The following is a 15,081-nucleotide window of genomic DNA, read 5'->3' as shown; positions in this document are numbered from 1 at the left end:
TACTTTGTGACTCCTGATGGTCAAGAATAGTAAGTACCACGCTGATTCCAGAATGACATAGGGTTTCCTCCTGTAATGCAGGTAGTGCTATGGTTGGCCAAGTCACTTCAACGAAGTGCAATACTCTTCAGGCAGAGCATGCAGAAGAAGAGATAATATGGACTGGGAGCAAGGAGTGAAGGACAACAAGGGCAATGAAAGAAAGGATAATGGAGAGACACAGCAGTGGAGGAGAGAAGGAGAAAAAGTTGTATAGTGCAAGGAGTTAAGAGACAATGAGGAAGGAAGAACATAGAAGAAGTATATCAGGCAGAAAGGGTAGAGAAGAAAGAATCAAAAGAAGAGAGACAGCAAGAGAAAGGACAAGAACACAGCATAAGGGAGGGGGGGAGGATTAAAGAGAGACACCAAGATGATAGGAAGTAGAAGAGGAAAAGATGGAGAGGAGCAGGGACAGAAGGCAGACAATGTGGACAAAACAAAAGTCTAGATATGAGAAGGAAGAGAAAAGAGACCACAAGAGACACAAGAAGTAAGAAACATTACTGGACGGAAAGGAGAGTTGAGCTGAGAGGAGAAAGAAAAGAGCAGTGGAAAGGAACAGGGTAGAGGTAGAGATGAACAGGAAACAAATTCATGCAGGTCAGTCACAGATTGGATGTGCTGTTTCTAGGAAGCTGATTGAGTGAATTTTGCTTGGGTTAAGGACTATGAGATTGACACTTTAGGAATCAGGAAGTGCCTGAGAATTTAACAGAGTAATGGTGAGACAACTAAAAATAAATGAAAATAAAAGACAAAAGTGAAGAGGAAAAGGAAAAGTTCTGTGTACCTATTGGCATTACAAGAGAGAGCAGCTCTTCTTCAGAGATCTCCTTAGGGAAGACCCCAGCACTGTCCCCCACATCACAGGATTAAATTAGAGATTGACAGCCTATAGATGCACTTAAGATTGATAATGGGATTTAGCACTTTACACCTCTACGTTGTTTCAGAAACAGCTAGTTCAGTAATGACTGAACATTGTTTCCTTCAGCTGATGGTTCAGGACTGTAATGAATGTCTGGTTTCAGTCCAGTTCCAGCTGGATAGGAATCCACATAATGATAACCACCATCACAGTTGTTACTGACAGACTTGTGACAGTCTTAGTAAAAAGGATAAGGAACAGATAGTACAAAAAGCAAATTGTGTTCTCAACCCTGAAGTAGCTCCTCCAGGTCAGATAGAGTCTTCTAGAGGAGGAGTGGAGAGAAGCTTGTTCTTCTGTCATCTGTGGTTTACCTGTTCTGGAATTAAATAGAGTGTCATATATTGAAAACTGTGTTAAAATTTTAAGCTGCCACTTTAAATTTCATGGGGTTTTCCCAGTCCTGCTTGCAGGCCTGGGACTCTAGAGGGAAGCTTTCCTTCTGGGCCTCATCATTGCAGCAGTCAGTCAGCAGACAGATAGCCTTACAGTAAAGTGGGGTGAGTTGTGCCTCTCTGTTTTAGGGAGCAGTGTGCTTTGTGATTCTCTGATTTGGGGTCCCTTTGTATTATTCTGAATAAAGAAGTATTAGAATACAACCTTTCAGTGAGAGTATTTTTGTTTCTATTTACTGCTGTGTGTGTATGCCATGAAACATAACTTAGAAGACTTCTGTGTAAAGGGCTGTAAATCCACTGAGAATTTAGTTGGAGACTAGACACTGCCTTCAAGAAGCACTACAGTCAGACACACACAAAAAAAAATTCATACCTTACAGTAAATTCCGCCTCTTCACTTGACAGCTCTTTTTCCTTTCTCTCTCTCTTGTATATTTCATTCAATGAACTAAAGAGGAAGTGTCATTAGGGCTTTGTTTCGGATTGCTACTATGCCCCAAAGGGCTTACAGTCTAATTAGAGAAAGTAAACAGTGTACAAACCGATCACAATGCGGTTAGAAAAGCAGTGTGTTTTGGGTGCAGCTTCATGAGAAAAAAAGGAGTGTTTATAACTCAAGTTAGCTAACTTGAGTCAATTAATGTGAGGTAAAATCACAAAGCAGTTTGTAATTTTCACACGAGTTAGCAGATCAGGTTAAAGACTATGGGGGAGCTTTGGGTTTACCTTGACCTGCTAACTTATGTGAAAACTACAAGGTATCATAAGTTAAGAATTCATTTTTCCCTAGTGAACACAAAGCCTTAATGGTAAAGCTAAGCATGATCACCCCTTACTCAGCAAAGAACTTAAGCATGTTAACTGTAGGCACGTGAATTCTGTGGGAGTGCTCATGAGGTTAAGTAATGTAGTGAATCTGGCCCTGCTTTAGTAATTCCATGATTTTTATTTGGATTTTTATTTTTAAAGAGACACAGCTTTTCAGACATCTAGTGGTATCTCTGCTTTTAGGAGAGACTGTTGGCACTGAGAGCAGGAACAAAGGTGATTTGACTGGCACAGAGATGGAACCCACTGAATTACTGAAGCTCAGCTGAATCTCACTCCAAAAGAGCCTTCAAGTTTGAGGCATCGAGGAAGCCTGCATGAGCTGTGCTTCTTTTCTGGATAAATTAAACGTTTCAGTTTTCAGTTATGTCAATCCAGCCCTTGCCATGTGTCATAAAATCTTTGAACGAAAAAAATTGTAAAATGTGCATATTGTACTGCAGGTTAGCAGTATAATCTATGATTTAGGGATGTGTTCTGTTGGCTAGAGGTGATGTTACTAGTTTGGACAATCACCTTTAAAAGAAGGACTCATCCAAATCTGCACAAAAGAATGAGGGAGAAAACTACTGAGGTGTCTTTCTGTTTTGTTTAGGGAAAAACTCTTTGCACCCTTGTGTAAGATACTAGTTGGATAAACACTTGCTAAACTGCACATTAGTTTAAGGGAAACATCCATTAAGCTTAGATGAAAAGCTTGTACATTCAGGGTCAAGTTATTTCATTATTATTTTTAGTCAGCTAAACTGGCAGTAGTTATCTTTTGTATTTTTTTAATTATTATTTTTGCATGGGTCTTTTAAGCCCAAAACCAGTATTGGCTCCAGCTGTCCCAGCTTATTTAGTTGCCTTCACAGCTGCTGGCAGCAGTTTCCTATAGCATGTCTAATGAATGGGATATTAAGATGTACTAGGTACACTCAGTCCACTGGACAAACTTATTTGCTGGATGTACCTGGTATATTATTTTTCAGCAGTGAAGTGGCTAACAGTGCTGGCATTATGTGGTCGTAATTAGGTTTCAAAGTTATTTAATTTTTTCCCTGTTGAGAATAGTCTAAATCTTCTGTAATGAAGTAATTCTGTGATTTTGGAGACTAAAATAAACTTTTGTTGCACCTTCTGATTACATTCTTTTTTTAAGTACAGCAGGAAAGCTACCTGATCCTTTTTCCCCTTGTTGTGAGTTTGATTTTCAGAGGGGCCTTGCCCAACCTCCTTTTGTATTTGAACATATAAGCCCTATGCTCACAGTTTTCAAGCATTAATACTTGCACATGCAGTTGATAGAGTCAAACGTCTACAAGTTCTAGTATTAGTGCTTGTAAAATTAATGTGCAGGTGTTTGCATGGTCCTGGTTTCTGAAAATGAGGATCCATAATTTTAATGGTCTAAGGGATTTGTAGATATCTGCTTATAAAATCTACTTGAAATGCAAATTAAAATGCAGTACATTTAGACCAGCATAAGTTTATCATAGAATCATAGAAGATTAGGGTTGGAAGAGACCTCAGGAGGTCATCTAGTCCAACCCACTGCTCAAAGCAGGACCAACCCCAACTAAATCATCCCAACCGGGGCTTTGTCAAACCTGACCTTAAAAACCTCTATGGAAGGAGATTCCACCACCTCCCTAGGTAACCCATTCCAGTGCTTCACCACCCTCCTAGTGAAATAGTGTTTTCTAATATCCAACCTAGAACTCCCCCACTGCAACTTGAGACCATTGCTCTTAGTTCTGTCATCTGCTATCACTGAGAACAGCCAAACTCCATCCTCCTTGGACCCCCTCCCCTTTCGGGTATTTGAAGGCTGCTATCAAATCATAGAATATTAGGGTTGGAAGAGACCTCAGGAGGTCATCTAGTCCTGCTCAAAGCAGGACCAATCCCAACTAAATCATCCCAGCCAGGGCTTTGTCAAGCCTGACCTTAAAAACCTCTAAGGAAGGAGATTCCACTACCTCCCTAAGTAACTCATTCCAGTGCTTCACCAGCTTCCTGCTTCAATCCCCCCTCACGCTTCTCTTCGGCAGACTAAACAAGTCCAGTTCCCTCACCCTCTCCTCGTAAGTCATGTGCCCTAGCCCTCTGATTATTTTCATTGCCCTCAGATGGACTGTCTTCAATTTGCCCACATCCTTTCTACAATGAGGGCCCCAAAACTGGATGCAGTACTCCAGATGTGGCCTCACCAGTGCTGAATAGAGGGGAATAATCACTTCCGTTGATCTGCTGGCCATGTTCCTACTAATGCAGCCCAATATCCCATTAGCCTTCTTGGCAACAAGGGCACACTGTTGGCTCATATCCAGCTTTTTATTCACTGTAATCCCCAGGTCCTTGATACTGGCTGCCAGCTAGACATCGAGCCATTGATCGCTACCCACTGAGCTCAACAACCTATCCAGCTTTCTATCCACCTTATAGGCCAATCATCCAATCCATACTTTTTTAACTTGCTGGCAAGAATACTGTGGGAGACCGTATCAAAAGCTTTGCTAAAGTCAAGGTATATCACATCCACCGCTTTCCCCATATCCCCAGAGCCAGATATCTCATTGTAGAAGGCAATCAGGTTTGTCAGGCATGACTTGTCCTTGGTGAATTCATGTTAACTGTTCCTGATCACCTTCCTCTCCTTCAAGTGCTTTCAAGTGGATTCCTTGAGGAACTGCTCCATGATTTTTCCAGGGGCAGAGATGAAGCTGACCGGTCTGTAGTTCCCCAGATTCTCCTCCTTCCCTTTTTTAAAGATGGGCACTATATTTGCCTTTTTCAAATTGTCTGGGACCACCCCTGATTGTCATGAGTTTTCAAAAACAATAGCCAATGGCTCTGCAATCACATCAGCCGACTCCCTCAGCACCCTTGGCTGCAGCACATCCGGCCCCATGGACTTGTGCATGTCCAGCTTTTCTAAATAGTCCTTACCCTGTTCTTTCACCACTGAGGGCTGCTCACCTCCTCCCCATATTGTGCGCCCAGTGCAGCAGTCTGGGAGCTGACCTTGTCTGTGAAGACTGGGGAAAAAAAGCATTGAGCACTTCAGCTTTTTCCACATAATCTGTCACTAGGTTGCCTCCTCCATTCAGTAAGGGTCTCACACTTTCCCTGACCACCTTCCTGTTGCTATAGACACCTGTAGAAACCTGTAGAAATCTTTCTTGTTACCCTTCACATCCCTTGCTAGCTTCAGCTCCAATTGTGCTTTGACCTTTCCGATTATACCCCTGCATGCTCAGGCAATATCTTTATACTACTCCCTAGTCATCTGTCCAAGTTTCCACTTCTTGTAAGCTTCCTTTTTGTGTATAAACTCACCAAAGATTTCTCTGTTAAACCAAGCTCGTCACCTGCCTTATTTGCTATTCTTTCTGCACATTGGGGTGGTTTGTTCCTGTGCCCTCAAAAAGGCTTCTTTAAAATACAGCCAGCTCTCTTGGACTCCTTTCCCCCTCATATTAGCCTCCCAGGGGATCTTAACCATCAGTTCCCTGAGGGAGTCAAAGTCTGCTTTTCTGATTTTATGATTCATTAAATTTCTGTGCATAATCTACACAAACATTATAGTGCTAAAATCAGTATATGAAAGACCTTTTTAAAAGCATACAGCCTTGTCTGTGTAAGAAAGCTGAACTGGTTTAACTAAAGGTGTGATTTTAAACTGATTTAGTTAAATTGGTACAAACTGCTCTGTGAACATTCTTAGTTCAGTTCATTTTAAAGCTTATTTTGGTTTAGTTCATGTCGATTAGGAGTCAGTTTAAGTTAACTCAAATAAGCCACTCTTCCATAGAAATAAGTGTCCAAATGGGGGTGTGCAAAGGTTTAACTTCAAGATAAAGATTAGTGCTGCTTACAAATCATGTTAGTTAGGGGCAAATCATACCTTCCTGTGAAGATACCCTGGAAACTCATCGTGTGCAATTTCTATCATATTGCACCCTTAGGGAGAGAGGATAGAGGGTCTATAGAGGAGGCTCTGGCCTCCCAACCCTACTGATCTCTTGGATAAATGAGGAAAGGAACTCTAGGTTCCACAGACAGCTCTAGTGGGGAAGCTGGATGGATCTATGTTCTCCTATCTCATCTAAGTGGAGGGTACATTCAGAGCCTAAGTTTAAAGACACTTTCAGCCCAAACATTTAATTAATGGGATAATGAAGGGCCCACTCCCATGGGATGGTATTAGGAGCCTGATCTAGATTCCATCGAAGTAATTGACTCTGACAGGAAGAGAAACTGACTAAAGTATAGTGGCTGTGATACTTATGAAAAAAAAGAGGCCAGCCTGAAAGAATGATAGTAATGCTTAGCCCTTATTTAGTGCTTTTCGTTTGCCAGTCTCAAAGCACTTTACAGAAGAAGTATGTCTCCATACATGAATTTTATACATGGGGAAACTGAGGCATATATTGATGCATTGACCTTCCCAAGGTAACTCAGGCAGTGACTGCGCCAAGAATAGAACCCAGATCTCTGAGCCCATTTTTCTCAATTTAAAAAACTAAATATTTAGAAATAAAGTATTTAAATGAGATTATTTTTAATCATGTTCATTAAACATTTAATGTTTTAAACATAAAATGTCCACTATCTAAAACAATTATGCAATCCAGAATGTGTGTGTGCTAATTATCTGTGTCTGGTATGGGGCACGGGGAGAACCCCCAAGTTATGTAACTGTTGAGTAAGGAACTTGCAGCCTAACGTAGAGCCAAACTCTCACATCCATCCGAGCATCCCCAGTAACTTTAGTTAGGATACACAAGTACAGCTCAAGCAGAATTTGGCCATCTATTGCTTACAAAATAGCAAGAATAAAGTGAGATAGGTTTGCATATCATACCTAGATATCATCATTTGGTTTATTATTTGTACCACAGCATTGTTTATAGGTCTCAACCAAGATCAGGATCACTGTGTGCCTGGTACTGTACAAACGCATAGGAACCAATAGTGCTTGAGATAATAGTTTATAAAATAGATAGCCCCTTCCCATGCAGAATTCTTGTGCAGGAGCCAGTTAATATGCTACACCCAGTACTTGCCCAAGTCCAAGTACTTGCCCAGGTTAGCATTTCAAGCCTTGAACACACCAAATAAGGCATGGTCTGGGCATCGGACATGACATTTCCTGCCTGCCTGCCTTCCTTTCCCTTCCCACATATGCATGAGTCCTGGTAGGAGCTGGATAGCCTGTATTATAAGATACACAGGTAACACTTTTTCTGAAAGTGTAGGAAGATTGCTCGTAAGCATTATACATGAACCTACTCCCTCTAAAGATATAGGATGGGATTTGAAAATGTGTACAGTGCTGGTCTAATGCAGTTTCCGTTGACTTCAGTAGAAGCAGAGTTAGGCCAGCATTGAGCACTTTTGAAAATCCATAACACTTTCTCACGGCTTTTGCAGGCAGTGTCTCCAGCCACCACTGTCTGAGTGATATATTGTCTTCCTGCTCACCCAAAGTTGTTCTGGTTCCAAGAAACTTACTTGAGTGTAATAAACCTATGATATTCCACAGGTTCTCAGTGCATATAGATTGCTGACATATTTATTCATAAGCTCTTTCCTATGAAGTTAATAGAAAGAGGTGAAGTTTTACACAAATGAATTTTCATAGGACATGTCTTCACTACAGACTTAAGTTGACCTATGTTAACTTACCTCACACTGCCCTCCTCCTGTTGCTGGTGCACGTCCTCCCCTGGAGCGCTTTCACCAACTGAAAAGGGCAGTGCAAGGGAGGGGTGAAGAGCCAGAGCTCTCAGCTACACATGGCTCCTCACCTGGAGCCCAGCTGCCCCCAAGCTCTGTTTCAGTTCCTGTGTGAATATGTCCTGAAAGTGCATCAGAAATTAAATCCTTCTGCTGACCATTTGTTTTATTTCTGGTTGTATCATCTCTTGTTGCTTGCCTCTTGATCACTATCACAGCAAGTTAATACACTGCCAGGTGCAGAGTGTGTCCCAAATCCAGTTAACAGAAACTCTTGTTTAATTTGTGTCCCTGTGGATTGTGCCAAATGCCCTTGAACCTTCAATCCTGTGAAACTCCGCAACAGTAGGAGGTGATTTTGAGCTTCACAGAAATTTAATTTCAGCCTTACGGGGCATAAGAGTTCCACAACACCGAGGTTCCTGATTATTTCAATTTTTCAGTTTATGAAGATTTTAGATTTCCCCAGAAACCTTTGTGAGAAAGGGCTCATCTGTATGAGTGTAGGCCTCCATTCAGGAAAGCACTTAAGCATGTGCTTAACTGAGGAGATCAGATTTAAGCACGTTGGGACTTATACAATGCCTCAGCACTATCCTGAATAGTGATGCTTTCCTGAATTGAATTCTTAAAGAACAGTTAGAAGTCCAGAAGTGCACAAACTTTGTGTGTCTTGGAAATGTATAATATTTGTCTGATTGTATTATATAAAGTAGTTTTGCTTCTCTTCTAATTCATTACCCTTGTTGTAGTTAATACATCTTATGAGATCAAGTTCAGAAGTTCAGATACACACAGTTTATTTTAATTAAGCTTTCTAATTTAATTTATTCTGTAATGTGCATGCCTGTCACCTCTGTGTAGAACCTTTTTCTATATTCATTAAAATACTGTATAATCACTGGAAATTTTACAGGACGTGATTACATTAACGGCTCTTTTGTCCAGTTTGTTTGTTAGTTAGGTTGCAATTTGACCACAAGAGGGCAGTATTCCTTTTCCCCTCTGCCTGCATTCCTGGCCTTTCTCAGAGGCTTTTCCTCTGGTAAAAAGAGATCGGTTGTATGAGTCTGCGGATGGTGGGCTACAGCAATAACCGTACTTGGTAGCAGGATGCCCAGCGTGTAAAGTTATCCTTATTTTAGTAAATGGCAATACAGCATAGGCCTGACCTGTTTCCATATTCAGTGGCTGTGGTGAGGTGACATCTGGCTGTTGCTAATTAGTTGCGGAAATCCCTTGCTCATCTTCTAATGCCAGTGTCGGCCAGATGCTGTCTGAGTTGGGAGGTGGCCTAGAAGCAAACAGCTTTCTGCTTGCATGTGAAGAGAGCATTTCCACCCCCTGCTTTGGGATTCAGCTCTGAGGAGGCAGAGCCAAAGAAGCCCGCAGGGGTCTCCCTGGCTGGCACCTGTGGAAACGACATCCCAAGCAGGGAGTTTTTGGTGGGCGGTTAATGTCTGGGTTTTATTTCTTCCAAGTAAATTACTCCATTTAATATTTGTTTTAATTTATTTTAGGTGTCCGACCCCTGGTTGTGATGGCTCTGGGCACATTACTGGGAATTATGCTTCACATCGAAGGTATGTAAAGAGAGTTTTTGGTCTTTAAGTCGTGTATGTTTCAGTTGGATTACAAAATGGGAAAGGGACCTGTGGTGCAGGTGTGTGTGTGTGTGTGGGGGGGATGTTATCTGTTACTTGTGCCTTATTAAACTCATTTGCATCAGATGCTGAGGGAAATGCTGCATTTGTTGATCAAGGTAACAATAGTATCTTCCCATTCCCAGAAGACAAGATACTATGGTAGTATAGTAACTAGGGAGTGGTAAATGCTGAGTAGTTAGTGCCACCTCCATTATGTGTATGAAACACAGTAAGGTGAGAAAAGCTGCTTTATATTTAGTAACAGGAACCTACCTTATGATGTCTGGCCCAGGGTTGGTAGTATAGCCAATTCCTGCTCCTATTAAAGTTAATGCTATTGGGCCTGATTATCTGCTCGCATAGGTGCAAACCAGCAGGGACTCTGTTGAAGCCAGTAGAGATACAGCAGTGTGAAACTGGTGTAAGTGAGAAAAGTAGTTTAAAACCAAAACATCAGCGAAACACAGACATGAAGGAATCTGCCACACCATTGGGTTCAGGACAAATGACAACTAAATCACAATAATGATTAAATTCCCTTTAAAAATAATTTAATTTCAAAAATAAAGGTTACCTTAAAAAAGATGCACCTGATGAAGTGGGTATTCACCCACGAAAGCTCATGCTCCAATACATCGGATGAAGTGGGTATTCACCCACGAAAGCTCATGCTCCAATACATCTATAAGGTGCCACATGACTGTTTGTTGCTTAAAAAACACAAGGTGTAAAAAGTTTAAAATCACCTAAGTGAGTTAGGAGCCTATATTACATTTTCAAAAGTGACTGAGGGCCAAATTTTAAAGGTATGTGGGACCTAATAATGCAGATAAGTGCCTTGTAGGATTTAAAAGTCTAGTTGCTTTTTTAAAAAATTCCACTAGGGACCTAGCTGCATCTTTTGGCGCCTAAGTGCATTTAAAAATCTGGCTTTTATGCATTTAGGGTCTAAATCTCATTGAAAGTCAATAAAAAAGATCTGATCTGCGCTAGGAATTTACATTGGTATAGCTACATCTCTCAGGGATGTGAAAAATCCACTCCCCTGAGAGACGTAGTTAAACTTCCCTAAACCCTGGTGTAGACAGAATTATTCTGTTGACCTAGCTAGCACCTCTCAGGGCCGTGGATTATCAACACCAGGGTAGTAGTGACTACACTGAAGCACTACAGCAGCACAGCAGCAATGATACCGCTGTGCCACTGTAGCATTTTAAGTGTACACAAGCCCATAGGCTCCTATGTGTCTGTGTCACTTTTGAAAAATAATGTACACACAACAGTAAACACCAAAGAACTCTTAAATTCAGATTACTATGAAGATTGGCATTAAGGTGCTCTGCCAAATCAGTTGGCCGCAAACTTCCTGAATCTGCTAATTCAATTTGAAGATTCTTTTGCATTATGGTACAAGTGAGAGCTATTGTCTTGTGGCCAGTCTCAGAAGTCATCTAGTCAGTTGGAGAAAAAAGGAAAGAATTAATAACATTAAATAAAATTAACAGGACTATGAAGAAGTTGTGGGGGAAGAGAATATACCTCAACCCACAGAAAAGGCACAAGGCAACTCTGCCTCACTTCTGTGATTTTAATCCAGCCCTGGAAATAAGGACTAAGATCCCTGTGTTAATTCTGTTCGAGTGTTTGTGGCCTTTGCATAATTTTGAATCCAGTAGCCATACCCCACCACCAAGCCCTTTTCCACAATGGGCTATTGTGAGCTGATGTGTAGCTCAATTCTCTGCAGAGCGTGTGCATTGTTGTATTAATTTAGAGGGAATAAATAGTTAAAGGTGTTAATACAACCCATTCAGTGTCCAACATTAAACAGTGCCATACAAGATTCACGGTTTGGTATAGAGCAGGGATTCTCAACCTTTCCAGACTACTGTGCCCGTTTCAGGAGTCTGATTTGTCTTACATACTCCAAGTTTCACCAGACTTAAAAACCACTTGCTTACAAAATCAGACATGAAAGTACAAAAATGTCAGAGCATGTTGTTACACAAAAATTGCTTACTTTTTCATTTTATCTGTATGAAATTTTAGTTTGTACTGACTTCGCTAGTGCTTTTTATGTATTCTGTTGTAGAAGTAGGTAAATATATAGATAAGTTGATGTACCCCCTAGAAGACCTCTGAGTACCCCCAGGGGTACGTGAACCCCTGACTGAGAGCCACTGGTATAGAAACCTAAGCCTACTTGGTACAGATGTAATGCCGAGAGACCGTGGTTGTTGGCGGGCGGAATCAAACTGGGGACCTTTGGAGCTTAGTGCACGAGCCTTTACCACATGAGCTAAAAGGCAACTGCCTGTTAACTCAGTCTGTAGAGCAGACTCATTTTATCTGTCTCTTAAAGTGGTCTCAGTGCCACTAGATGGGACAGAACACCACACCCAGAAGGTGTGTGGGTTACACAAACACATAAATAAAAATTGTTTTAACCTTTAATTAAAGATACAGAAGAGAATGAAAAACAGCTAAAGCATCCGAAATGTAAAGTATTAAATAAGGCTTTCATTTTAACAGCATCCTTGTTCCCTTTCACTTTAGCTGGAAAGAGTTTTTAGAAGGAAAATCTCCTTTGTTTAACAGTCTTTTAGGAGGTATCAGAGATGGAGGCAACTGTCCTTTTGAAGGAAATAGAAGTTAGTTCCGATGGGCTAGAGCTGTTGTTATTGTTGTTAAAGTCCAATCCTGTTTCCTTTAAGACAAAATAAGACAAACACGCAAAAGGAGAAAGAAAAGAACAGCAAAGATAGAAAGGGCAGTGTCTATCTTTGGTGTTGACTCTCACTTGCAACCTCACTGCTGGAAAAACACAGGCACAGCACATGGCCTTATCAGCCACTCCAAGACCTGGTAAACTTGTACCAGCATTGGGCTGTCTGTGGCACTGCATTTAGTTGTCTCCCTGGTCACAGGCCAAGAGCAATATATGTAGTTGTGGCCAGCTAAGCCAGACATTTATTAGACAGAATGAAAAAGGAGAGAGATAGGAAAAAGAAGAAATAAGGTAGGGAAGGAAAAAGACACATGGGGAGACGGGGAGTACAACGTCTCACATCCAAGGTGGTATTTGGGATGTAGCCAAAGCCGGTGAATATGGCGATGTCATCTAGCTTACTCTCAGGGCCGGCTCCAGGCACCAGCCCAGCAAGTAGCTGCTTGGGGCGGCCAATGGTGAGGGGCGGCACGTCCGGGTCTTCGGCGGCAATTTGGCGGCAGGTCCCTCTGTCCCTCTTGGAGCGAATGACCAAGCGCCGAATTGCTGCCGAAGACTGAAGCAGCGGTAGAGCTGCAGATCGTGATCGCAGCTTTTTTCTTTTTTCGTTTTTGCTGCTTGGGGAGGCAAAACCCCTGGAGCCAGCCCTGCTTACTGTCTGTGGCCTGGTCTGGTCAAGATATAATTCAGGATTAGGATGAAGAAGGTTTGGGGTCTCAGAAGATGGTGGATGTGGCAGCTATAATGGTGAAGCTCACTCATTACCCTTCTCGCATGTTTCAGTCAGGCAGAATCACAGTCTGTTGGCATTTTCCTCAAAGTCTTTTTTTTTTTTTTAGGACCCCATAAGGAAGTGATGGCTGGAATAGTCCATCTTCTCATTATTTTGCCCCTGAATTAAGCCTATTTTCCAATTCACTGATTTTGGTTCACTGATTTCTTGTTCCACGCTTTTCTTACATATCAAGCATGATCTCAACCTGGTCCTTGAGTTATATCAGTAGACCCTTTTTTTTTTTTTTAACTAATTCAATCTTTCTGTCTCCCTTTAGTACCTTTTCCCATCAACATTTATTGCTATAGGTTATAGTGACACTTTATAAACTTTCACTCACTTTTCACAGCTGAATAATATCACAATAATGGTAAATGTGTAGGCCCAATTTTTATAACAGCAGTCATCCTTTGTGCCTGTTCTACCGCCACTCACCCTTCCTCATTAAATCACTGTAATTCTACTGAATGTAGGTCGTTAGCAGCCCTCAAGCCCTGACTGAACATCGCCAATAGCGAAGAATATTGTTTAGGAAGTTGCATAAGTGAGAAAAAAGCGTACAGGTGTGGGCCTGTAATAGTGCCGTGTCCCTGTGCCCTAGCTGGTCTAGGCAACTCTGTTTGCAGCATGGTAAACACATGGTGACTTGCACAAGGCCACACACCATCCCATCAGTAATAAATCTAGGAATAGAGCTGTCTAGGTGGCATAGTCCCACCTTGACCTCCCTGGCATGCAGAGGAATGTGCAGGCTGTGTAATCCACTGAGATGGGGCAGCCTGTTCCCCTATCTGCACTGAACCAGCCCTGGTGGACAGTGCAGAGGAAGGGCTGAGGCCATAGCCCACCACCTCCCTGCCCACTTTAACAAGGACTAGACAGTCAAAGTCCTGGGCCGTGGCTGGGGTGTTAAAGATTCTGGTCTACTTTTTTAAGGGACACTACTGTTCTGGTTTGGGGATAGAACCATCCCAGTTTTCTGCTACCAGCAGGCAGCTATCAGCTCTTTGAAGAAGCAGAGGAGAGTTAACTGGCAAATGGTCTGGCTAAATAAAATGCAATCCATTTACCAGACAAGCTGCTATGCATTCAGCATCCCACTCAGCCTGGACCAATCTGGCCCCATTTTAGTGCCTTCATACCTGCTGCATCTGGGTCTTGAAACTGCTGCCCTTTCCTTGCACTTCCAACAGCCACCTTCACTTAAATCTCTCCTTTACACACAGTTCTTCAGTGTTTACATTTGGTTTCCAATTGGACACATTTACAAGAGTCCTGGGATTAATCTGGAATTTTATGCTATGTGTGGGAGGTAATCCAATACTGTATGGCGCACCTGGAGGGAAGGAAAAAGGTGCTTTACAGTGCTCCTGGGATTTATCCAGTGCTTTGTGTTTCTGACTGTTCTGTTTTCCTAATTTGGATTAGATAGGTGCATTTGACAATATTTTCCTTCGTTTTTGTAGAGTCCCAGCACCCAAAGGACTCAAAAAAAATATACTGTAATGTAATTACTTGATCTGGAATTTGTCCAGTCGTTAGGATTTACACACCTACTCTTGAAAAGTACCATGGGGTCTTCAGTGACCACTAGGCTCCAGGACCTTGGTTTTGCATCTTGTGGAAGAAAGCACTGCCAGCACCATATCCTGAGCACCAGGTTGGAGGGCTGGCACTGAACTCAGAGGGAGACACTTTTGGGCTACACTAGTGCGGGGGTTTGAACTGAGATATGCAACTTCAGCTACACTATTTGCGTAGCTGAAGTCGAAGTATCTTAGTTCTACTTACCTGGCCGACCTCATGGAGATGAGTCGACTCCGCTTACCGAGGCCTGCCAAGATGGAGTATGGGCATCGATTCGGGAATTGATTTATCACATCTAGACGAGACGCGATAAATCGATCCCCAATACATCGAACACTACCTGCCGATCTAGCTGGTAGTATAGACGTACCCTTTGAGTCTCCGTTTCCCACAACAATCTCGCTTTTCATTGGAGGTTTCTC

The 15,081-nt window shown here is 42.0% G+C and overlaps 1 protein-coding gene across 23 annotated transcripts in view; it reads left to right on the top strand.

The window, feature by feature from the left end:
* Positions 1-15,081, top strand: part of MYT1L (myelin transcription factor 1 like) — a 525,010-nt gene that overhangs the window by 350,470 nt on the left and 159,459 nt on the right. For all 23 annotated transcript variants that reach the window (XR_007774015.1, XM_050950633.1, XM_050950632.1 and 20 more), the window contains one exon: positions 9,444-9,506. Coding sequence is in view for 22 of the 23 variants with exons in the window: in XM_050950633.1 (XP_050806590.1) it covers positions 9,444-9,506 (63 nt within the window). In the remaining variant the exon portion in view is untranslated. The remainder of the gene's footprint in view (positions 1-9,443; positions 9,507-15,081) is intronic.

Source organism: Gopherus flavomarginatus, chromosome 4 (assembly GCF_025201925.1).
Source record: "Gopherus flavomarginatus isolate rGopFla2 chromosome 4, rGopFla2.mat.asm, whole genome shotgun sequence".
Classification (NCBI taxonomy): domain Eukaryota; kingdom Metazoa; phylum Chordata; order Testudines; family Testudinidae; genus Gopherus; species Gopherus flavomarginatus.
The sequence above is the reverse complement of the archived record's forward strand: the minus strand, read 5'-3'. Positions and strand labels throughout refer to the sequence as shown.